The 24463-nt window shown below is 41.2% G+C and overlaps 1 protein-coding gene across 15 annotated transcripts in view; it reads left to right on the forward strand.

Moving 5' to 3' along the window:
- Positions 1–24463, forward strand: part of DLGAP1 (DLG associated protein 1) — a 419363-nt gene that overhangs the window by 302266 nt on the left and 92634 nt on the right. For all 15 annotated transcript variants that reach the window (XM_080581951.1, XM_080581942.1, XM_080581947.1 and 12 more), the window contains 2 exons: positions 20182–20359; positions 22771–23011. In XM_080581951.1, coding sequence (XP_080438077.1) covers positions 20182–20359; positions 22771–23011 — 419 coding nt within the window. The remainder of the gene's footprint in view (positions 1–20181; positions 20360–22770; positions 23012–24463) is intronic.

Below are 24463 nucleotides of genomic sequence, written 5' to 3' on the forward strand. Positions count from 1 at the left end.
AAACTTTGACCCCTATTCCACCTCTACCCCTCTACCATCAAAAACCATAGGTCTTTTGATTTCAATGTGGACTTCAGGGGGGGAAGGATAGGGAGGGAGTGTAGGTACGGGGAGGGTCAGGGAGCAGAGTCATTAAAATGCCATGTATGACAACAGCATAATTTAGAGCAGTATATTGGAATATTTATTCTGCTTCTCTCCTTTCCAAAATAATAAGAGTTAAATGTCTTTGTTCTGCATATTCTCATACACACACTTACATTGTTCTTCCTAAATGGGACATCTGGTGTTCTTTGAGTTGACCATGTGGGGAAGTGTTGGCAAGGTCTGGGTTTCGGATCGAATATCCCCACCTTCTTCATTGCTCTGATGTCTGTTTGACTGAGACCCTGTTTTCATTCGCCAAAAAGCTTGTCTGGTTATTGCCAGTCACTGGAAAGTACTTCCTCACGGTCGTCACAACTATGAAGAAGAGCCATGTAGATTAAGCAAAGTGTAACCTTGTGACAGTTCTGGAATACTGCTTTGGAAGTTGTTGATTTATTAAATAAAAACTGCAGCCTCATTTCAATGAACACCTAACATGCAGAAATGAAGATCTTCACCCTGTATCTACTTATCTGGTTCAATTTCACACAAGGTTTAGCTTTACGATAGACACAGCTACAGATAAAAGTGAGGACTTCCAAATTTTTAGCTTCTCTCTGTTAAATACTGTAAAAAACTTCATTTTAGAGCAAATGATTTTGATGAATTCAAGTCCATCCCATTGTCTGCTTTATAAATCACTGTTTATCACTGTACTTTATGTGTAAAGTGAGCACTTCTAGGGCTTACTTTAAGAAACACAATTATAATCACTGAACCACAATGTGATTTTCAGTCATCTCTTTCAGGATATAGTTTTTACACACCCTGCATGTATATGTACAAAACTGGTTTTGTTTATGTCTAGCTCTACTTCTGCCCACCTATTTAAAAAGCTGTCTCAGGAAGGAGGTTAATAATGTCCAGTGGTAACAGGAGAAGAAACACCACTTTAGACTGCAAGGACATGCACAAGCTAGATGTTAGGACAATTTTCCTAATGGTAATGATAGTTAAGCACTGGAGTGGATTGCCAAGAGAAATCACTTCACTGGACGTTTTCAAAAACAGAGTAGAAAATGTCTGTCAGGAATAATTTAGGTATTGCTGATCCTGCTCTAGGGTAAGAAGAGGGACCAAATGACCTCATGAAATCTCCTCTAGACTTATCTTTTATGATTCTCTGTTTTTCTTAGGCTATTCAATATACACAGTATCACTGTTCTTACTTCCTTTTTTAACTTATTTTTAAATATAAAAATAAAACCCTCATCAGGACCAAATTATTCCTGCAGGCCTGCTGTTGAATAGTAAATATAGATATCCCACCCACAGCAGTGCCTCACAATGCTTTAATGTATTTTAAATGTTATTTCATTGCTAGCATTTTGAAATTATGTTCTGAATGCTGCCAGCGATCCTGTGGTTGAATCTCGATATGTGATCTTGTACTATCTGGTTTAGTTTGCTAAGGGGAGCTCGGATGATGTATTAAACCTGCCATGCATAAAATTCGCAGGCATAAAAAGAGATGTGCACTTGCACAAAATCCAGTGTGGAATCCTTAATGTCCAACATAACAAGACAAGCAAGCAAACAACAATAATAAAGTCAATTATTCATGATAATTTTCTGTTCTGATCAGCTAGAAGTGTGCTGTTCTTCCACTGTGAAGTGCTGGAGCTGTTTTAGATTAAAAATAGAACAAGTTAAAATAGTGTATTTTGCTTTAGTTTTAATGTGCAATTGCAAGACAAACAGTAGTGTATTTCTTCTGCAGACGTGCTTTGGTATCTTCTGCCAACTTGCATCATGTTAGGATGAGAGAGAGAGACGTGGAAGTGAGTAATTGTTCTGCCCTTACTAATAAAAGAAACTATTAGTATCTAAGTCATGCTGATGCCCAGTCAGTTGTTTCTTGCATTTTCTTGTGTTTTACTTGTTTTACTGATAAGATGGGGTAACTCTTTTGTTGAAAGCACCTTTGCAGCAGCTTCCAAGTTCCTAGGAGAGATTTCTGTGGTTGCATCTGCAGCTGACTTCTATGGCAATTTCCAGTTCCCCTCTGCTACCTGACCAGCCCATGCCCCAACTGCCCAGCAGCTTGGCCTGCAGCAATGCCAGGGCCTGCAGACAGCACTAACTTGTTCTGTCACCCACGAATGCCAGCAGCAAGGTTCAGAGCACCCAAATCCTTCCCTTTATTTTGGTGGCAGCCATGCTTGGGTTGTGTCTGCATGGCTCTGCACTGTGACAGTGATGTATCATGCTGAAGGCAAGCTCAGGAGCTTTCAGGGCTAGTACATAAATCTGTCGTGTTTTAAATCTGACAATTGCGATTGCAAATCCGTGCTAAGCCTTTATTACTTTTACACTTGAAAGGAAATCTTGAAAACCTTCCTTTAGAAGGCATTACTCATTGGGCCAGTCCCAAAAATATTTTGTTATTACTTACGACTTTGTCGCACCAAAAAAAAGTAGTAGAGTAAATAAAGAGAAGTTTATTAAAACTCTCTTGTAATAGTTAGTATTTATTACTGTCCACATAACAAAATTTGAAAAATGTAATATAATGCAAAATCATAGAAGGTTCTCACTTCATTTATTACTTACACTCTTTGCCTTTCAAAACTGAAAAGTGCTACTTTATCTTAACCCCATTTAGAGAAATAATGTGCTTCTAAACTTGGCGTAAATCTCAAAATCACAGATACATAATGAAGAAAGTTTAAAACCACTGTAGGTAAAATGGTGTCAAACTGAGTCAAGACTTCATCTCATAGTATTTTTTTTTCTTGTAGCAGTGATAGAAATTATGTTTATAAAATCTGGAATTTCATTGGGGGAGGTATCAGTTTTGGCCTTTGAAAAGGTCTTCTTTCCTTATTCCAGTGGAATGTAGCCGACAGTCATTCCACCATTCTCATGCAGTTGCAGACAAAGATGTTAGAAATTTCAGAACCCTTGGCACTGTCTAGTCAGAAGGGCCCAATCTAAATGTTTAGCCATGGATTTGACTGATGCAGAATCCGTTGGACTCATCTCAGTCGTGTGGCTGTAAGAGCTGTGAGACAACAGCGCTTTGGCAGAGATTTGTTGTTCAGACTTGTTTGAAATTCTGGTGAGTCAGGCTGTGCCACTGCAGTTTGTTCAGTCATCTACTGTTGGGTAGAATGTAATTTCTGGCATAGCACTAACTCTCTGCCTATTACTTTCCCCCCTCTGAGAGATCATTTGATTTAAGGCACCAATTGATTGCTGTTTACCTGTGATTAACAAAGGAATTTGAATTGAGAGGGAGTGGATGATGCCATATTCAAACAAGATGATAGACTGATAGGGGTTAGAAAGAATATCAGCACTATGTCACTGTTTCTGTTGCCCCTTTCCTTTCTCTTTTCATTTCTCCCACTTTTTTCCTTTTTGAGTAATTCCTTCATATTCCTAAATTACAATCCAAAGTACAGAGCTAAGCATCCTTCCTTGTAAGCCAAGACGTTCATGAAGAATACCACATCTAGACTCACTGTCCCTTCAACTATCAACTATTTCTATGTCCCTCCCCACCACCACCACCACCTATTTTATTTCAAGCTTTAATGAATTTCAAACCTTTGCAAATAATGAGGGTGTAACATTCTCTTCTGCTTTCATTTATTATAGCCCTGGTCCTAACACACTCTCCTGCTATGACTTTCATCACTGGCAATTTGATTATTAAACTTTTTCACTAGTCCTGTTAATAATACCATCACTGTGAGTTTTCCACGGGTCTTTTATCCCCATGTTCCCAGGCCCGACCAGAGCTGCTCTTTTGCTAACATTCCTGCATCCTTCACTCTGCATGCTTTTATCATCCAGAGGCATGAGTCTGCATTGAAAAATGGCTCTGCCTGCCTTCATTTCGGGGCTCCACTGCCGCCAACTGTACATGCAGTGGTCAGTTGCACTCCATCAGCCATGCTTTGAGCTATCCTGGGAGTGATTTCTTGGGCAGCTGGGTTTGCTGCCCTTGCTACTGACCAACAGTCAGGCAGCCCTTGTGCATGGACCCTTGTGCAAACACACATGAATTCCAGGCAGATCCTTTCCCATTATCTCTAATTTTCCCAACTCCAGAGAAGTTAATCAGATTCATTATACCTCCATGAGGACTGTGGTATCTGCCTGTGTGCTTTGCCTCCAGCAGAAGATTGGCAAGCCCTTGTTTTCTATTGAAATTACATTTTACGACTATTTCTTGCCCCTGTCCTCACAGTATCACAGTGTCACAGATTTCTAGGTTGGAAGAGACCTCAAGATCATCGAGTCCAACCTCCGACCTAACACTAAGTACTCCACTAAACCATATCGCTAAGCTCTACATCTAAATGTCTTTTAAAGACCTCCAGGGATGGTGACTCCACCACCTCCCTGGGCAGCCCGTTCCAATGCTTAATAACCGTTTCGGTAAAGAAGTACTTCCTAACATCCAACCTCACAATCAATATGTCCACATAATGATAGTTTGTTATTTAAAGTAACTAGTTCCCTTAAGGGCATCAGCCCAAAGAATGACAAAATAATCAATTTCAAATTCATACAAACCGTGAATCACCTGAAAAGCTGTCTCTAAAAACAGGGCTATAGTCTGATATTGATGTTGCAGAGATTGTTCATTTCTTGCATCTGTTTTTAGATTATCTGTTTTACTTCATGTACCACCTTAGATGATGTAAGTAACAGAGAATAATGATAAATAATATACGAGGGTAGAATCTTTATTTTTAAGGAATATCTTGAAAGAATAGGTGAAATAAAAATGACATTTAAGTGATATGCAAACTGCTGGTTTAGAACTTGAGGCCTATTTACAGGTCTGTTTTAAAATATTTTTGATTATCAAAATAAAAAACATAACTTTATCCCTTCTTATAAATAGAATGTTTATATTTCTGGAGAGGAAAAGTAAAATTAGTCTTTTTTTTTGTAGCCAAGAACAGATAGCAGCTTGTTTCTGAGCAGAGCATTACAGTTTCGATTGTACCATCTTAAATTTCAGCATTACTCCCTCAGTATTTCTACCATGGGCAGTACTGAAGCCAGAACGGGAAGGTTAGATCTGACCCAGGGTAGACCAGAGATGAATGCCAGTCCTCTGCCTGGCTCCCTGGGCTGCCCACTGCCCCAGCACAGGTGGAAGACAAGGCTTGAGAGAGCATCCCACGCTATGGCAAGGTGTGCGCTGTACTCCAAATCTGCACTGAGCTGATATTTATTTCTATTCTAAGGCATGGGACTTATTAGGGATAGGGCACAGAAAAATGATTGCTGGGCTGTTTCTCTTAAGGTCCTTGGGAATGCTAGGCAACTGGGATCTGGGTCCTCAGTACTGTATTCTGCAGTGTGCTGTTTACAAGTCTTAAGCGTGGTGTGTTTAAAAGCTGAGCTGTGGAGGGTGTGTTGGTTGTGTGTTTTTTCCCTGACAAAGTACATGTGAAGTTTTAAATGTCAGCCTCCTACCCAACACAATTGGATGATAACCTCTGCCATGAATTAATCAAGCTGCTTGTTAAAAACATTATCTTGCCAGTGTTCCTCCAAGTTCTTTTCAATCCAGGCAAATTTAACAGCTTTCTCTGCCATGAAATGATACACTAAGGTTAATTACAGCTCAGGAGTGCTCTAAGGTATGATTTGGCTGCTCGGGTCCAAGAAGAGCGCAAGGGGTGCACCTGGAACAAGCACTTGGCTTGCTTTGTTCATGCAGGGGTGGGCAAGAACAGCTGAGCAATTAAAACGAAGGACAAGATGCAAAAAACTCTTGTGTCTGATGCCCTTCTTTCTGCCAGAGGAGAGCAGGGGGGCGGCAGAGTCCAGCCCCTGCTCCTCCATGCCGTGCCACGGCAGCAGAGGAAGCGGTGCCGGGCACCCAGCTGCTCCCTGCACGTCCTCTTCCAGCTCCACGTGGGCAGGGATAAAAACATTCACCTCCTGCACATCAGGATGTCACTAGAAATGCATCGTTACAGTCAGCACAGCAATTACAGAGCTTTCTGTAGAGGCTGCAGAAGCGCTCATGCAGTCACCATCAGTCATTGCCCCGTTGCTCTCGGCTCCGTCTCGTGGCAGCATCTCCCTGCGCTCACCGAAGTGCGTGGGGAGAGCCCGTATGGCACGAGCAGGCAGGCACAGTGTGGGGAAGAAGCTGTATCTTCTGTGTATTTCCCCACTGGTGCTGTTAAGATGAGAGCTGAGTGAGCAAGCTCTTCTGCCAGTGGAGATATGGGATGAAAGGGTTGGTTCCTGTCGATCCTTCTGAACTGTGCTCCCCACATACATCCTGCTGCCAGGCTGCTGTCTTCTGTCTTTCCACCTGCTGTATGTGTTTTTACTCTCCCCATGATGTGTGAAAGCCCAAAGGGGAGAATGTTGCTCCTAGGAGTAGCAGTAGCTCATGTTGCATTTTGCTGCGTCTGTTGAAATCCACAGCTACAACCTTCCCGTTACTTGACACATCTCCCCCTCTCTTCCCGCTGTGCAGCCCACACCCATCGCTAACATATGTCCCAGAGGTGGTTCAGATGCTTTCACAGGGGGGTAAATGGTAGATAGGCATGCTTCCCTCCAGCTAATCCTGCCTCTCCTCATCCCTCTATGCCCTGCCCATGCACACTGACACACTGCTTCCTACTCACATCTCTATAAATTTTCTTTGTATTTCTTACCCTTCACACCATAGCAGAAGGAAAGCTTAAAATGCTTTTATTTTTTTGCCATAGGGAAGGCCTTCAGAGCTAGGAAAAGACGTTTTAATATATCTCAGAGACTAAGCTGCCATGGAATAGGCTGTGCAGAGAAGCAAGCACACCACACAGGCTGACAATCGCAGTCTGGCTGAGTGGAGGGAGTTCCCACTGTATGTTTTGTGCAAGTCTATTCCTGGAAAACCTGTGAATTTGCTGATGAAAAGCCATTTGGAAGGCTGCGAGGAACACTCATCTCTGTTATGGTCTCCTTATTTCTCCTCTTTGGAGAAGAGAGACAGCAGCACTGACAGCCCTGTACCGATAGCAACCCAACCCACCAAGAGCACGGTGCTGCCAGGCCAAGAAAAACCTGCCAGGAGCAGGTTCCTACTTAGCCCAAGACCTCAGTGGGAGACCTTATTGAGACCTTAGAACTCACAATAGAGAAGATTACCCCTGAGCTTGCCACAATCTTTTCATGAGGAGTATCCATTTTCTCCTGATGAGTAGTTGATCCATTTCCTCCTACTGCTTTTTTTGCTATTTAGGCAGGTAGGACTGGGCCCATTAAGGCAGAATTTGTCTAAGTTGAGGAATAAATGCAGCTCAGACTTTCCCCTTAATAGACCTTCAGGAAAACTTAAGATTTGATCCACCTAATTTGTAACAATTGCCTACCTAATTAATTCTTTGCCTATCTCCAGATTATTCATTTTATTTAGCATCTTCCTGTTACTGAATAGCTCTCATCAGTGAATAGTGAATAGCTGTACATACAAAAACCTGCCTTCACACATCTAAATTGCTTCCTTGCTGCTATAAACAAGTATTTATCATAGGTATCTGTAGTGAAACAAACAAAATTGGTAATACAGCTATTGCAAGTGTATAAAGCCCAAGCACTGGGCTTTCTTTGTTTTCTGCTTTCAAAGAGCTTTACTCTTAAAGAATGTGGAAGTGACTTTTTAACAGGTTGCCAGTTGCTCTAGAGAAGGACGATTCCTTTTTCAACTGCAGTGCTGACCTGTCCTTCCCAGCCACTAAGGAAAAGTAATTTCCTTCATGTAAAGCACATTAAAAAGTTTTAAATCCTACAGCTTTTGTAATGGTATAATGAATGCTGTGAAAGCAAATTGCTCTGTGAATCCTAATTAACTGGAAATCAGGTCCACAATTCATCTGGGCTGTAAAATCCGAATATATTCCAAGATGTAATAGATGCATTGCATTTTATATATCCTTTCTGTCTCTTGAGCCCTTGAACTTTGTATATTTTCTTCACCAACTGTGAAAACTGGAGGGGTTTTTCCTTTCACTGAAGAGATTTTTCAAACCTCACGAGACAAGCTTTAAGAAAAAAACGTAACACATTGCAAAAGCGTAATAAATTGCAATCATTGGCACTAGATTATTCCTCCCTCTAGTGGCTGGCTGGCTCCAGTGAGAATAACTGGAGCTCTTTATTAACATCTCATTGAATGATTCCATTAGTTCAGCTACTGGGAACTTACGTTTTTCAGGCTCACATCCTCCAGCTCGCTGCCTGCTTGGTAATCCTTGGTTCTCCTGTGTATGCAGCCATGACCATGTGATGTGATCAGCCTTTCAGCTTTTCAAGGCCACCTCAAGCTTTGCCAGTCCCTTCTGTTAATCATATTACATGATTTCCATTAGCAGCCATGTAAAGAAGGTGACCCCACTTCTGTTGCGTTTCTGTAGTTCCACACAGTACATTGCACCAAATCCAAGCAATTTAATGCAGCAGATCTCTGATATATGTTAAACTGAAAAACCGATGAATTTGAAGCAGCTTAATTTGTCCAGTCATGGTTCAATACTGGGGACAGTTTGGGTATGAGTGTTTTGTCCATCTACCGGGATGTGTCCACGTATGTCTATATACCAGTAGGCAGCTTGGACGTATACACATCATTAAGATCAAACACATTGCCTCGTGAATTATTCAGGAAAACTGGAAAGTGTGGCAAGGCTGGAATGCCCTACCTACTTATTCAGAGGAACAAAATTTGGCAGGTTGACAAATTGGCCCTTACCTGGCACATCACAGGTGAAGCCAAAGTCTTGGGACACTGAGCAGACCCTCAAAGGTGGCCCTGTGAGTGCCACCTGCACACAAAGACATGCTGGTGCTCAAACACTCAGACACGTCTCTGCCTTGTATTTCCTGACAACAAGAAATGGATTAATGTATTTTCAAAATGCTGTTGTTTTCCTAATCCAGGTGACAAAATCTGAGCTGTAAAAATAGTTTTGCTGCATATAAAACAAACATTTAAGGAAGAGGTCATCTGAGAAAGACAGCACTTATTCATCTGGCTCAATTAAGTTAAGTAACTTCAGGGCAAAATTGCAGCCCCCCTCGTAAGAGCTGTGAGGCTCAAGAAAGTAATGTAGGTTCCATCATGCTTTGCTTAAAATGGGCATTTTAAACGTTAAACCTTTCTGTAGCTTGCTGCAGTTTTAGTAGGCTGGAGATATTTTCAGAGTGCTATATTCCCTCAGCAAAAGCATTGACTTCACATGAGAGTGTAAATCACCATACATAGTCAATAATGGTTTTAATCTAAAAATGCATTTCTTCTAAAGTACCTTTTGACCATCACACCAAACATTCTTTCCTCTTTACTGACCAGCTTCTTTGCTTTGCACAGAATATGTGTTTCTGGAGCTGAACTTTATAATTGCTTTCATTCTCTCACTTTTGCCTCCAGTAATGTAATAAAAATATGATGCTGCTATTCTTTTCCACCCAGGAACCTCAGTCACATTTGCTAACTTTAATTCAGCATCAGAAAACCACGTGAGAGGTGCTGTAGGGAACTATCAACATACCTATTTGCTGAGCCTGAGAGTTTATATGACTTCCCTTCCAGGTCACAGCAAATTTCTGTCAAAACTGAAATCCAAACCCCTGAGTCACAGGCCATTGCCCATGGTTTTAAATGCCAAGTAGAAGTCACTTATCTTGGAAGTTTTAGAGCTTAGGTTTGGGGTTTTTTGGTTGTTTTTTTGTTTGTTTTTTCTGTTACAGTGTTTAAAAAAATAGATATCCAGGTATTTTCATCTGAGTAGTACAGGGGGCCATCTTCAGCTTCACCATGTAACCTATCATAGAATCATTAAGGTTGGAAGAGACCTTCAAGATCATTTGGTCCAACCATCACCCTACTACCAATGTCACCCACTAAACCATGTCCCTAAGCGCCAGATCCACCCTTTCCTTGAACACCCCCAGGATCATTATATTATCCAATGGAGATGTTTTTTTCCTATCTCATTCACAAGTGATTGGCTGGTTTTTGATTTATACAGGATTAGTGCACTCCATTAATCAGTCCTTCGTGAAGAACTAATTTTATTCCTTTCCCTATGCAAACAAAGATGTTTGGGCACTTTTTCTCATTTTCACCAGACTTCAGTGGATTTTATTTAATTTTTCACTGGAAAAGAGCAGTATTTCAATTCAGTAAAGCACACATTTTAATTCTAAGTAAGATAATTAAATTCAAATAAGTATTTGGAAATACTTAAGAACTCCTGCTATTACAGGTCAAGATGACAGCTGACTTTTTCAGGTTTTAAAGGTTTTCTTCCTCGCTAATGAGGTACACAATCCCTTTGAAGATCCTCAGCCCTGAAAAGGATCCATGTTTCAGAAATATTTTTTACTTTCTTACTGTCTCCATCTGAATCATTGCCCTTGACACTAACAGCATGATAAATGGTTCTCCATTCCTTTAGTCTCAGACCCAAATAAATGTTTCAGGGTATTTATTTTTCACGGGTTTAAAAGATAACTGTTTTAAATTGCAGAAAAAAATCCCTTTCAGTTCCCAGCTGGATTTGTCATTATTATGCAAGCTTCTCAAGATATTTTTTTCCTTTGTTCTCTTGTACTCCAAAATATCATTAATTCTGCTTCATCAGGATACATTGTGTAAAAGTCTGTCCAAAGGATAGCCTTTAACACATAAGTCATCTGGTTTTTATTTTGTTTTTAATATATTAAAAAAAGAAGGAAGGAAGGAAGGAAGGAAGGAAGGAAGGAAGGAAGGAAGGAAGGAAGGAAGGAAGGAAGGAAGGAAGGAAGGAAGGAAGGAAGGAAGGAAGGAAGGAAGGAAGGAAGGAAGGAAGGAAGGAAGGAAGGAAGGAAGGAAAATTGAAATGTGTCTTAAGCAGCATTTTAAATCTTTCAAGCATTCTAGTAATCAGAAAAGTTTTCACAATATAAATCAACTGCAGGCTTCCAACTGGAGGTATTCAGTTTTTTGATCCTGTTTATAAAAGTATTGACAAACCAAACTGCATAGGCAATGATGTATTTCACACATACCTGAAATAATGCGTTACCACTTCACGTTGTTTCTCAGGACAGCAGTCTGGTCTGTTTGTAACCACTACAAAACAAAACGAAGCTGTAATGACTTCGGAATGAAAAGAGAGAATTATAAAATATACATGGACAGATGGATTTTTTTGAACTATCTGGGTTTCTTTCAAGGGATTTCTTTTGAAGTAAAAGCAGCTGAAGGGAAAATGGTAGCAACTCCTCTTTTTTTCTGAGGAATAGCTCTGGTAAAGTTACATGCAAGCAAAGTCTCCCTGCTCCTGCAGTATTGCTTTGGCTGTGCAAGATCAGAGTTAAAAGGGAAAATCTCCTAGATTAGGAAAGACTGCAGCCCAGACAATCAGCAGAGAATTTGTTAGGAACCCTACTTCACACCATCACTTTTTAATTTACTTATACTCTAGACATTACTTTGCATAAAAGTATAGAAGAAAAGTTATTATTTCTAGCTTCTCTGGTATGACAGGAGAGGTGGCAGTATTTTTTGTTATTCAGTGATAACTCCCATTCGAACAGTTTCCCCTGAAATACTATTTTAATAGCAAAAGACAGCTGCAGGTCATACCTGAGCTCTGAGCTATGCTCATCCAGACACAGCTTGAGAAACTGTTGGTAAAGTTATCCAGGAGGTCACTGCTCTGTCTTCCCATCCCCCTCTCAAACCCTCCTGTCAGGAGCAGCTGGCATTCAAGCCAAATGTCAAGTTGACTTGACATTTCAAGACAACACCTCCCAGGTGGCTGCACAGAAACAAAACATAGTAAGTCAAAAGTACTTGCTTGGAAAATAAGAAAAAGCAGTCTTCTTTTTCAGACACTCTAAAATGCTTAGTGTTCTTCAAATAAAAAACAGCTAAAGTAGAGGATACTGAAATAGCCACTTAGTGAGAGTGCACATATGATCTTTCAAAATAGCACCATCAAGGGAAAGGAGGCGACAAAATCCCCCACCAGCACATATTACAGTCCAATTTAGTAGTTTGCAAGTGTCATCAAGAAATAACTCGTAGCCACAGCAGGAGAGCTAACCGTGTAGCATGCTTTTCCCTGTATTGCATCTTGCTTTCTCAAGCATCCTTTTGCAGGTAGTGCTGTTCTCAAAGATACATGAAAGTGAGCTCAGCCCTAGCTTAGCTGGATTTGGTATTTTTCTCTTTTTCCTTAGAGAGTTACTTGCCTACCCTCCTCATGGCTTTGAGATGTACTTTTCAGAGTTTCTCCGATAGTTTTGGTTTGTGTTGCACATCTGTACAGCTGGTGTTGTACCTGCTTTTTTTTTTTTTTTTGGTAGATATCTGAAACTTTTAAAATGGCAGAAGACTGAACAGGAATTGAGAAAACTGTCTATGTAAAATGCATTTTTGGAAAAACACAGGTGGCTGCTTATTCATATACAGGTTTTGGAGTAAGGTTGTTGACTTGCAAAACTAAGAAGCGTTCCTGATCTCACTGGGAGATGTTTGTACAGATCTAGCCCAGATGCTTGGAAATCTCTTTCTGAGCTCGGTGCCTGGCAGATGCATGGTAGGGCCTGCAGGCTCAGGGCCATGCAGCATGTAAGTGACCATCACTTGGTTTCAGATCCACGTGGAGCTGAGGACACTGAACACTGAAAACGTTTGTGTCAAGAAAATTTGCTCCTAAGTAAACACAGCCCTGACATTCATCAGTGAATACCGTTTTAGTATTTACCTGGAAAACATAATTTGTAGGTAAATACTGACCGATACCACAACTTGGTGTAGTGCAGCAGGATGCTCAGTTATGGGAAGCCTGCCCAGAAGATGCCTTTGAGCTGAGCAGGCATGCGATCCTCCCACTCCTGGGAGCAAGCCGGTGCTTCTGCATAAACCATGGTGCTAAGCAGAGAGGGCTGGTTACACAGCTGGCTCAGCAGAAGCCTGGGTGACGTTCCTGAAAAGCAACAGCTCTCCTACTGTGGTTTGGTAGAGAGCTATAATTCTTGGGGTTTCCCACCAGCAGAATTCATCAAACTTTTAATGTATGCATGGGGGTGACCTGAAAATTTAATTAGGCAGGTAAGGTCTGGGCCTTTGGAGACAGTGATTTTTCTAGAATAGCACAAACATTGAAATGGGGAATATCTTGGTCACAGATACCCTGAGGTTAAGCAAACAAATGGAAAAAAAAAAAAAAAAAAAAACAGCTGTCAGTATTCTGACTAGGAGCAACCTAAAACAAACTAAGATGCTCATTTTTTTCTCCTTGCCATGAATGCGTCAGGAAGTGCAGATCCACAGGTGTGCCAAAGGATGTTTTGAGTATGTTACCAAACACCTGAGAGGAGGAGAGGAATGACAGTCTCATTTGAGTCACTTATGATAACAGCAGCAATTAGAAATGTAGTGGTGAAGTGGTTCATGTCCGATGCCTAAGCTGTGCCTGAGCAGGGCTTGAGGCACTACCTTCCCTGCTTCTTGGAGGGCTTGCTGCAGGTGTTTGGCTAGCAGAGCAAAGCTCTTGACTTACTGAAATGAGAGTTTCATCTGAGCAGACTGCAGATAACTTTTGAGATTCACCAGAGGGAAGGGGTGATGCTGAAGCCACCAGCAGCATGAAGTTATATGGGATCACACAGGCAAGCTGAGAGGAGATAACGGAGAGCTTTCTGTAGGAAGGAGGGTTTGACTTTTCTGCCAGCAAATTGAGAGAGTAGAGTTCATCAAACGAATTCTGGAGATGTTTAATGAAGAGAGAGGCTGGGCTGATGCAGGTGATTTGGAAGAGTGGGCCTTGATGCAGATGAAGGATCCCTCAGAAGTCCGCAGCAAACAAGACAGCTGGAGAGAGCAGCAAAGGATCCGTCCTCACCCTAGCAGGGACCAAAGGGGTCCAGGCAGGGCTAACTACTCAGACCCTCATGCAGTGTTTGCTCTTAGCCCAATATCTAATACATGCCAAGAGCTTTTCCAGTTTAGATAAACATCTCTGCTGCTGAGTAGCGCTTGTTCCTGGGATTATGCCTGCCAGCCCAAAGGATGCTCACACTGAAAGAGGGAAGAGCCTTGTGCCATGTTTGGTGAAGTTTAGAGATCTTTTCCTCAAGCAAGGACCTCCAAAACCTGCTTGTAGGTATACTTAAGTTAGATTGATAACGGGGGATGATAAGATCCTTAGCAGGGGATGATAAGACTGGTAACAGGGGATGATAAGGCCTGCAGCTTTCCTCTGTGGGTCTTCTGAGAGAAAAGCTTCTCTTCTCAAGGTGAGCACTCTCAAAGATGTATTATCTTACCAGGGTAGGTGTGACAAGAGAGGGTGGATTTCTTTTCCAGTGTATATAAAAAATGTGTGTTCCTATACAGTAACAGCTTACCCTGGCGTCACTGGGCTGAGCTGGTTCACCTGGGTTGAGCAGTTTCTATGCTTCAGCATCTCTTTTCACTCTCCAGGGTGGAAGAGAAGAGCGCTCACAACTGTTCCCCCCACACACACCCCCACATGGGAATCAGCACCAGCATGTAAACCAGATTTCTGATTAAAGAGAATTGTATAATGTCTGCCTGCATCATCTTCCATCTGCTCTTGCCAACTCAATTGCATATGGCACGATGTGTCACTTCCGTGCTATGCTCTATTCTTTATGCGCTCTGTCTAGAAAGCATGGAGATGATTCAGCATGTCAGCGGCAGGTGAAAGGATCCTTCAGTTCACCTAGGAGGATCTTTGAGATGAAGGGGGAGCCTTGCTTTAATGTGCGTGCTAATTTTTACGCAGTAGCCAGCTCTGTTTGATGACATTTTAGCACTTAAAAAGGAGTAAACGTGGTCACACAACATCAACTCCCTCACCTTGAAACAAAAAGAAAACAAAATCCCAACCCCGAGCTTCAGTGTCCTTTGAGAGGTTTCCCTCTCGTAAAATCACAAATAACCAGTTTCATGGCTGATTCTGAAGCTGGCAGTAGTCCAACATGGGGAGTTTTAAAGGGGACTGTGCTTTTTTGAAGCAATTGCTGGAAAAAAAAAAAAAAGAAAAAAAAATCGGTTCCTGCTGCCCTCAGTGAAACAAACAGGAGCTCTCTGGCAGGGTACCATGTGCTTACTCAAAAAGCTGCAACAGCTGGAGAAAGACACATTAGAGAGCTGCATGACACTAACCTGTATAGACTTCTGGATTAATTGGGTTTTTAAGTGCTTTCCTCTTCAGCCCTACCAGGGTCTGTAAAATCAAGCAGAGACAAATACACAGCACCACAGTTTCTGCCTCTTCTCACCCTGTGCTACACCAGGTGAGAGATTATTAATGCAGGCATGTCCTGCATGGTTTTGTGGTTTGGTTGGTCCATACAGCGAGGACAGTTTGTAGTCTGATTAATCACATCTCTTATAATGCCAGTTTTGTGCTGGTAACATTAAATTGCTCTTCAGCAGATGAGCTTTTCTGGTTGTCTCCAAGTTTTAGATTTTTCTTTCTCATACTTGGCTCTTTAGCAACACACCAAGGACTTAAGGAGAGAGTTATTTGTTTAGCTTCAAGGTAGGAAATTCTCATGAGGAGGTTCACTTGATTCTAAACAAAAACGGAACTGGAGATCTTCAAAACCTGGAAAAATCCCTGGTGAGGGAGGAAATGCTCAAAACTGTTATGTACAGCCCTTATCTTTGTCAGTAGCATGACAGCTTTGTGTTCACCACACTGAAAAAGCAGCAGAACATAGGTGCCAACATGATCAAATTACCCCAGGCTGGTGACCCATGTCATGGCTGGAATCAGACAGATGCACTTGAATGACTTTGTTCTGTACATGATCTTCCCTGATGTCCTTCAGTGTCTGCTCAGTGTCAGACTGCAGTTATTCTTCCTTCTAGCAAAACCAAAATGCAAATAACATTAAGCACAGAGATGTACGTTGAATATACACACTAGCCAAGTGGAGATGGGGCATTCAGCCTATGGTAAAGGAGCCCCTGGGAGCTAAGCTGTCCATTACAGGATAGAAAAATGAGAGCCAGGATATTTAGCAATAGTGCTGGATTGCGGAGTTAGGTTTTTTTTCTTGTTGTTGGGTTTGATGTGTTTCTGGGGACTTCTTGTTTGTTCAAAGGCCGTTTTTAGCACGCTCCTTTGCTGGCTTCCAGAGGTATTCAGGACATGTCTCTGGACTTCCCCTTTATTCTGCTTTGTCATTTTGTGTTGGCATAGCACAGTACCCAACTGGCACAACCCTGTGCTTTGTGCTATGAATCTGAATGCTGAACTTGCGGAAGACAATCCAGTCTTAGGAATATTTTTCATTACAACACTTCTTTCTGTTGTGTCTGGCCTAAGCAGGAGGCGGGGGTGGGGGGTGGGGGTAAGCAGACATTGTTGGTCTAGTCTCTCCCTTTTTTCATTCAGACACGAAATGTAGTAAATGAAAGTGTTTTTCATAAAAAGCACATATACAACAGCATGCATTGTGCTTTCCTAAATGAAAAGGAAATATTAAAAACTAAGCTTGTCTGTTCTTGTGAACAGGTACATCCTTCTTGTCTGCCTTCTTTTTGACATTTCAAAGGTATTTTGAATGCAAAGAAACTCTTCCAGAAATATGTTCAAAGCTATTTCATTTTTAACCTGCTAACACTATATTTTATACCCTTTAATATATATGTGAATGAACTAAATTATGGACAGAATATATAAGTCAGAAATGACAAAGCGGTATGTAAAGAGAATTTATGGCATTCCTTCCACCTTCACTCGGCCCGGTGATCATCTGAGCTGGGCACCAGGCTAGGACGTTTTTCCTGCCTCCATCCCAGACCTCCCTGTACAAACCAGAGCAAATCAGTTAGCTCTAGCTTCTCCTCTGCTTACCTCTGTAGACCAACTCCTTACTCTACAAATAGTTAAATACATTAGAGACCAAAACGTGTTTCCATCTGAATTAAAGATGTGTATATACAAACACATCTGTAACAGTGGGTTGAAAGTATTTCTCAACATGGATGTTACAATGGTCTTAGGGGTGATTACATGTGTGCATTTTAAGCCTTTAATGAAAATGAGAGACTCAACCTCAGTACATCTGAAATGTATAGAGCAGAAAGCAATGGGCAGTATGCAAAGGCAGCTTAAAAATTTCATTTGCACACCTATTTGATCTTCATTTTTCCACCCACCTCAACATGACTTCTGGTCAGTCCCCTCAGGCCCCAAAGTTAGGATGAGCTGCGTGTAAGACCCTGGGAAAGGGCTTGGGCACTGAGTTCAGGACTACCCTTGAGCACTTGTCCCATGTCACACAGGCAGGCAATGCAGCACAGAAATGATGCAGCACACTTGAGGAGCTTGTTGAAGCTGTTTAATAATTCACATCCTCCTTCTGCCAATTAATATATCCAATGCAGTGAGTGGAACTAATTGGCCATTTTATATTGGCCCTAAGAGCTATCCCAAAGTCTTAGTCCCTTGTCTATCGTACTAAGTTGTGGAAATTACAATGTCACAAACAAAAGTTTAGGTAATGCAGAATTAACATGACATAGAGTTGAACCCTTAAGGAAGAAAATGTTATTTTCATTTGCTGTTTACAGGTGGTAGTAACTTTGAAAAAATAAATTAGACATTCAGATCTTCCCCTGTTGTACATCGCCAGATTCATGCTTAACTTGAATGATTTCAAAATTTCCAGTGGCATTTCAGCTGTTCATTGAAGTGTACTGTAGGAGATAGAGACAATTTATTACACAGCTATAAAGGTAGTAGTAATCATCATAAATGCAAACCTTCAGATGTTTCTTTGTCTATGCTTTAAATTTTTATTTTTTTCCCCATCACTACCATGAAACAGTGATTGTAGCAATCAGTAAGCACGAAGCCACCTCCTCCAACAGCTGCCAATATCCTAGTCTGGTTTAAACAACAGATGGGAGATATGTGCAGGCTAAGATAAGTGGCCACCTGTAAAACATTGTTCTAGATATGTGCCAAACTGGCCAGTCATATATTCAGGAACAAGAGCAATGAGAGAAAGAAGGCAGCTGTGCTGACCACCCACATCTGAAACAACAGAAAAACGTTTACTGTCATGGATGGATGCCTTTGTTTTCTGCAGAGCTCAGAAACTGTTCTTATGCTACGCTAATGCATGCAGAAAATGAATTTCTGTACCTTTTGTGGTTGCTTTCCATGACACTGGGAGCATCTGTACCCTGGCTGCAACAGCAAAATCTTGCTGCCCGGGGTGCCTGCACCTTGATAGAGTGGTTCCAATCTTTAAAGGGCACCTGCCTCAGCACTTGCAAATTTCTGTCTGGCACTATCTGTGCACTGAATTTTGCGATGTACTGCAGTCTGTTCTTGCGAGGTCAGCTAATCAGTGAACAGCGACAGCCCCAGGTGACGCGTTTGACTAACTGGCAGCTAATCAAGCATATTTGAATTTTGCATGTCACATATTGGCAGCAAACTGTTCAGAACGTATTCATAAAATACATTTTGAATTAATTTAAGAAATGCATTTCAGGCAATGCAAATCAGTTTACAGATCTGCAGGGCGATGAAGTAGCTTGCATGCATCTGAAAAATTATGTCTGCTGAATTATTCATTCTATTTTTATTTTCTTTTTTCTTTATTTTTTATCATATAATGGACAGGATTTTTTTACTGCTAGTCATCAAAATGATGCAGCTAGCCGTTAGTAATGGTCACTTCTTCATCATTGTCTCTTCCTTTCTATGAGTCATTTGAAACATTAGTAATTATGATGTCTAAAAAGCTTTCTACTTTTGACATGTGGAATCAAATGGCTTAAGGAGTCAAAGCATATGCATAGGGTTGCTGTAGGTACTGCACTGCATACCCAGTGAAAATGGCAAGCAAAGGATTTATCTTAATCTTGTGACAGGCATACCTAGTAATTAGTAGAAGTTTACATATTTTTATTAGGTAGGTAATGAGCAGCCAGAGAATGCAGAGATGTGTATTGCAGAGATGTGTATTGCAGAGATGGCCTAGATTTTATTACTGTATTGTAGCATTCAGAAGTAGACCCAATTTCCGAACTACTTAGGTGTACAATTACACAATGGAATTGTCCTCCTAAAATACGTTGACAATTACCAAAATTGTGCATGCCACCGGGAAATTGCTCATGCTAATTGCCATCATTAGCTAGTTGAATGCAAAATATCTGCAAATGCTTGAGGAATTAGACGTAAAATGGATCCTCTTCTTTCAGGTCAACCAGGTACGTATTTCTAAAGGTTCAAGGACCAAGATTAAACCTGTAATTAGGTTACAGATTTTTCTTCCATATACAAGCAAATGTCCATGTCAGATTTACATTTCAAAATGGAAAAAGTTGTTAATAATTAATTTGTTGGCTTTGTAATACTTGGAGAATATTGAACACATTTAAATGAAAATATCAAGGAATCACCCTTTCAATACATTATCTGATCATTAATCACTGAAAAAGAAGTATCCTGAAAACTAATTGTGTTGTAAAAAAGGCATGACATGGATCATTTTTTTGTGACTCACATATTTATAGGATGCGTTGGATTATGGAAAAGGCATTTATCAAACATTTCCAGAGGATAAAACATCTCACAAGTGGAAAATTGTATCTAGATGTTGTAACCTTTGCTGGTTGACTCTAAGCACATATGTCAGGAGTACAGCCGTTTGTGCCCATTACTTACAGGGTTTCTTTGTTTCTGACTACCTGTCCATCTCATCTGTCACTGGTATTAGAAAAGTGTGGAATCCTATTACTTCAGAAACACAATAGTGTTTTTTACACTTCTGATCTGACATCAAGTCGTGTAAAGCTACTTACCCAGCCAACATTTTCTCAACTTGTCAGCACAATAAATGAACTGACATATCCTTATTTCATAAATATACAAGGATTGTGTGATGACTGTTTCAAATCTTGTTGTCCCTATGAAAAACACCTGTTTATCCCTGCTCCTGGTGAGCCCATTTGTGCTTGATGAGATATATATATTTATTTATTTATTTATTTTCCCCAAAATCTTTCAGGATATCCAGTGAACACTCGCCAAAGCTTCAGATCCGGAGCCACAGTTACCTGAGGGCAGTGAGCGAAGTCTCGATCAACAGGAGCTTGGACAGCCTGGACCCCGCAGGGCTGCTGACATCCCCCAAGTTCCGCTCCCGCAACGAGAGCTACATGAGAGCCATGAGCACCATCAGCCAGGTGGGGGGCATGCGTGGGCAGCTTGGACAGGAAGCACCAAGCCAAGGAAAAGCTTGATATTGCTTTAAATAGAATCAGGCTGCTGCATGCTACATGCTTTCAAAACATCTTTAAAAAAATAAAATGTTTTCACACATTTTTGTTTGTGAGTATAACATTTGATAGTGCCATAGCCTGCCTTTTGCAAAAGAATGAGTGGCACAACATGCAGTTTGTTTGAATGAACAGTTTAACCTTTCATTTTTCTTTTCCAAAAGTAGGTGCTCATCAGTAGTGTCTTTAAACAGGGCTTTCTTAAGGATCTTGTGTGTAGTGCCTGAAATAAAACTCTTTGAATGCCTCCAAAGAATCATTTGCAAGCTGATTGTGCCACTAAAGGAAAATTACGTCCATAGTATTTCACATTTTTAAAAGTATTTTATTAGATTAGATCTGTTCTAATGTATGCATTCTTAACCCTGATAACCTCTGAACTTTTCACCTGCATAGCGCAAATATCACAGAATATATTAAGTGCAAAGGTCTGTCCATAATATTAACCCAAAATTCTGTAGGACTTCTTCATGCTCATCCTAAATCAGAAGAAAAATAAATCCCACTGTCACACATTCAGTTTATGAATTTTGGCATCATTAAATAGCCTGTCCTTTCATACAAAATGCTTGTACAGTTGGATTGGTCAGGGATAGATCTGAAAGAATTGCAAAAGTGCTAGCACTCCACAGGACAGTGCACCAGTGGTTCCTCTCGTAAATCTTGTAGCTCCTTGGTATGATTCTGACTTGTTTGCTTAAATGGATCATTTAGATAAATCCCTTGTTTAAAAGAACTTTGTTACAAAAGTCCAGAAGTGTAGCAGACAGGTTTTGTGGTGCTGAATACTGGCCCTTTACCACTGAGATGTCAAATCATTGAAATGTCAAAAAACACGGTGTTATTGATACCAAGACTTCAGCTGGAACCATAACAAATAATGGGCCATTCAGAATGAAACTGTAGTTTGAGTTTCTGTGGTATTCTATATTTGGACTTTGTAACTTCAGATTATTTGACTATGTGTTATATAGGTGAGGCACTTTGCATAGGGTATGAGCTGATGCTCTTGAAGGAGGGTTAGGATGTATCTAAGAGAAGCAGCACTGAAATTCAAGTCCCAGAGGAAACCGTAAGCATTAGGTTAGCTTATTTATTTAGCTAGACATCTAACACTTAGACAGAGCTGTCTGCCAAAGAGTTAGTGTCATTTTTCAATATGAATAAGAAAATAACAATCCAAAAAAGTCTTAATTCAGAGATGTTTATGCAGAGATATGGCTATTCTCCACCACTGTAGAATTGTTCTTTATAATGTACTACCCACCACTTTTCCGTGTTCTTTTAAGCAGTTTCCTAATGAAAAAATACTTTACTCTTTCAGATTTCCTTTTTCAGTTTTGTTTATGAATTAATTGGCATAATGTTTTCCTTACTAAAATTCATCCTGGAATAGAATATTTAATATTTTTGCATCAGCCTAATACAGTCCTATGTTCTCCTGGTATCATGGCCTTTTGCATGCGTGAAAAGTAGCAAAACCCCCAAGTGTTGGTTTCTGTGTGTATGTTTCCTACAGTGATAATTATGATGCTTTAATGCCAAGCTCAGGGCTCGACTCTGAGTTTAGAAACATGAACTTCCATTCCTATACAAGCAGAGATAGGTGGTTTCCAGGTTTGCAAGATCTGCAGCAAAGGCACATGCTTTTAAATGTTCTTTAACCTACGTGAGTGGAAGTCTTTGTCACCACCTAGTGTCTGCTCCACAAAGGGTCTAAGGTTTCCCTTGCACCTTCCTGCTCTCAGCCAGAGGAGTCGGCCAGGTGATGTAGTTATACAAACATTTCCCCCGTGCAGCAAAGCTGTTTACCTTACCAGCCTCCCCCTTCCAACTCTTTGCTGTCCCATCAGCACTTGAGCTTCCCAGCCCCTCAGATTTATCACTGCGGTTGCCTGTGGGTTGCATTGATTTTGTCCTGGGGTTAAGCTGACCTTTATTTTCTTACCCACCAAAGAAAGCATGATTTCAATTTTTCAGTATAATTAATGGTCATAATGGCCAGAGCTTCAGCCCCCCAGGGTGAGGTAAACTAGGTGCTACTATGGGGACTCCCAGCTTCCCATTGGTCTTGGCTGGAACCAAGAGCCTAAATACCACTCAATTTCTGCCTGAAGCCTCTTTTTGTGTATATTTTTTTTCCCTTAACAATTGTTGCTTTGGAAAATGGGATGTGTTTTTGTGCAATTCACCTGTTCTTCATGTGCAGAGGGACCTTCTAACAGACTCCAGCCATCGTGCCCCTGTTGCTTGAGGGTGTTCATACAGGACAGAGTGGTGCAGGGGGCACGCTGAACCTGCCCAATCTTTGTCCGCAGGTGAGCGAGATGGAGGTGAACGGGCAGTTTGAGTCTGTCTGTGAGTCGGTGTTCAGCGAGCTCGAGTCTCAGGCAGTGGAGGCGCTGGATCTGCCAATGCCCGGCTGCTTCCGCATGAGGAGCCACAGCTACGTGAGAGCCATCGAGAAGGGCTGCTCCCAGGACGATGAGTGCATCTCGCTGCGGTCCTCGTCTCCCCCGCGTACGACCACTACGGTGAGGACCATCCAGAGCAGTACTGGTGAGTAACAAAACGGACGTCCAGAGGGATGGCAGAAAGGGAAGGTACCTTTCTGTGTGGCTCCATCAGGTCAGCCACGAGATCTCTGCCAGACACGAAGCCCATGAGAGAGTCTGTGTTTCAGCAGGGAGCTGGACAGACTAATCAGCTTAAAACTAGGCACAGACCCAGGCTGATGCAATTGTGTTACCTCCTGTGTCCAAGCTAATTTATTCTGGGCTAAGAGCTCACAGAAGGGATGTCCAAGGTCATATCTCCTCCTGCTCTCATCCCTAAAAGAGCAATCACAGTTTAGCAAGGCTGAATAAGAAGGCTCTGGGTTAGCAGCTCTGCTGACTTACCAGCAGTGGAGGGTCCTTCTGCCAAGTTTTGCTTTGTGAGGTGATCTTCTTCGTGCTTTCTGAAAGTTGGAAGTTATTGGGTGTGTTGATTAATGGCTCCAGGAGACTGGTACAGCTTTTTTTGGCTGTATTTTCGTGATGGGAATGAAGGAAAGAAGAAAAGGTCTGCAGGTCAAAATATGCGTGTTCACACCCTGTTGTTACTCCTTCTACAGTTTAAACTACTTGAGCCTTGCAAGAGGGAGAGGTTTGGGTCTAAATACGAAACTTACCTCTTCTTGAACCTCTTATTTTAAGGTTGCTTTTCTTTTAGAAATAACCGTGATGAATTCCAGATACTGCTGCCAAAGTTAGTGCTTAGGGGGAAGGAAGAGCAGGTCAGAAACTAAAATCCAAATCTGCCTTTTGTATTCAGGACAGCAAGAGGCAGGAACCACCACGTGTGTGCACTTTCCTCTGTGGGAGGATGAGGGAAGGCATCTTTCTTTCGACTTCCCTCCATCCATTCCTCAGCTTTACACAAGCTTCATTTACTATTCATGTACTATTCATATTTGTGACTAATATTTACTATTACAAGTATTTCACTGTTCCTACTACCTCTTTTCCAGGTTCTCTAATTTCTCTGTTCTGTATTCTAAACTTCCTTTTTTATGTATTATCTCCCAGGTGCAGTTGTTTGTACGCTGTAAGTTCCTTATCTTTAACTCCAGTCTTTTTATAAAGCTGCTTGTCAATTTGTTTATGCCATCAAAGGATACTTTCAATCCTTTTAACCAGAAGTGTTTGGCTTAATTCATGATTTTTCTAAAAGTAACAAGTTTAAGCGCTGTTGGAAATACATTGGCAGTACATCACAAACATCAAAGCATTTTTAACAAATGCTGCAGAGGAGTTCTCATCAAAATCACCAACCATTAAGAAACAGTATTCATCTGACAAAATTTTCTGCTGTAAAAGTAGTATGTGTGTGCAAGAAGGGTTTGCACCACACCACAAAGACAGAATTTAAGTAAGGTGTGTGTTACTTCATTGCAGGGCTTTAACTTGTGTCAAAACATATTGTGATGCAAATGCTGAAGGATGGGCATTTTCAGGGATTTTTCAGTGT

The sequence above is a fragment of the Anser brachyrhynchus genome (assembly GCF_964034855.1).
Source record: "Anser brachyrhynchus genome assembly, chromosome: 2".
NCBI lineage: Eukaryota > Metazoa > Chordata > Aves > Anseriformes > Anatidae > Anser > Anser brachyrhynchus.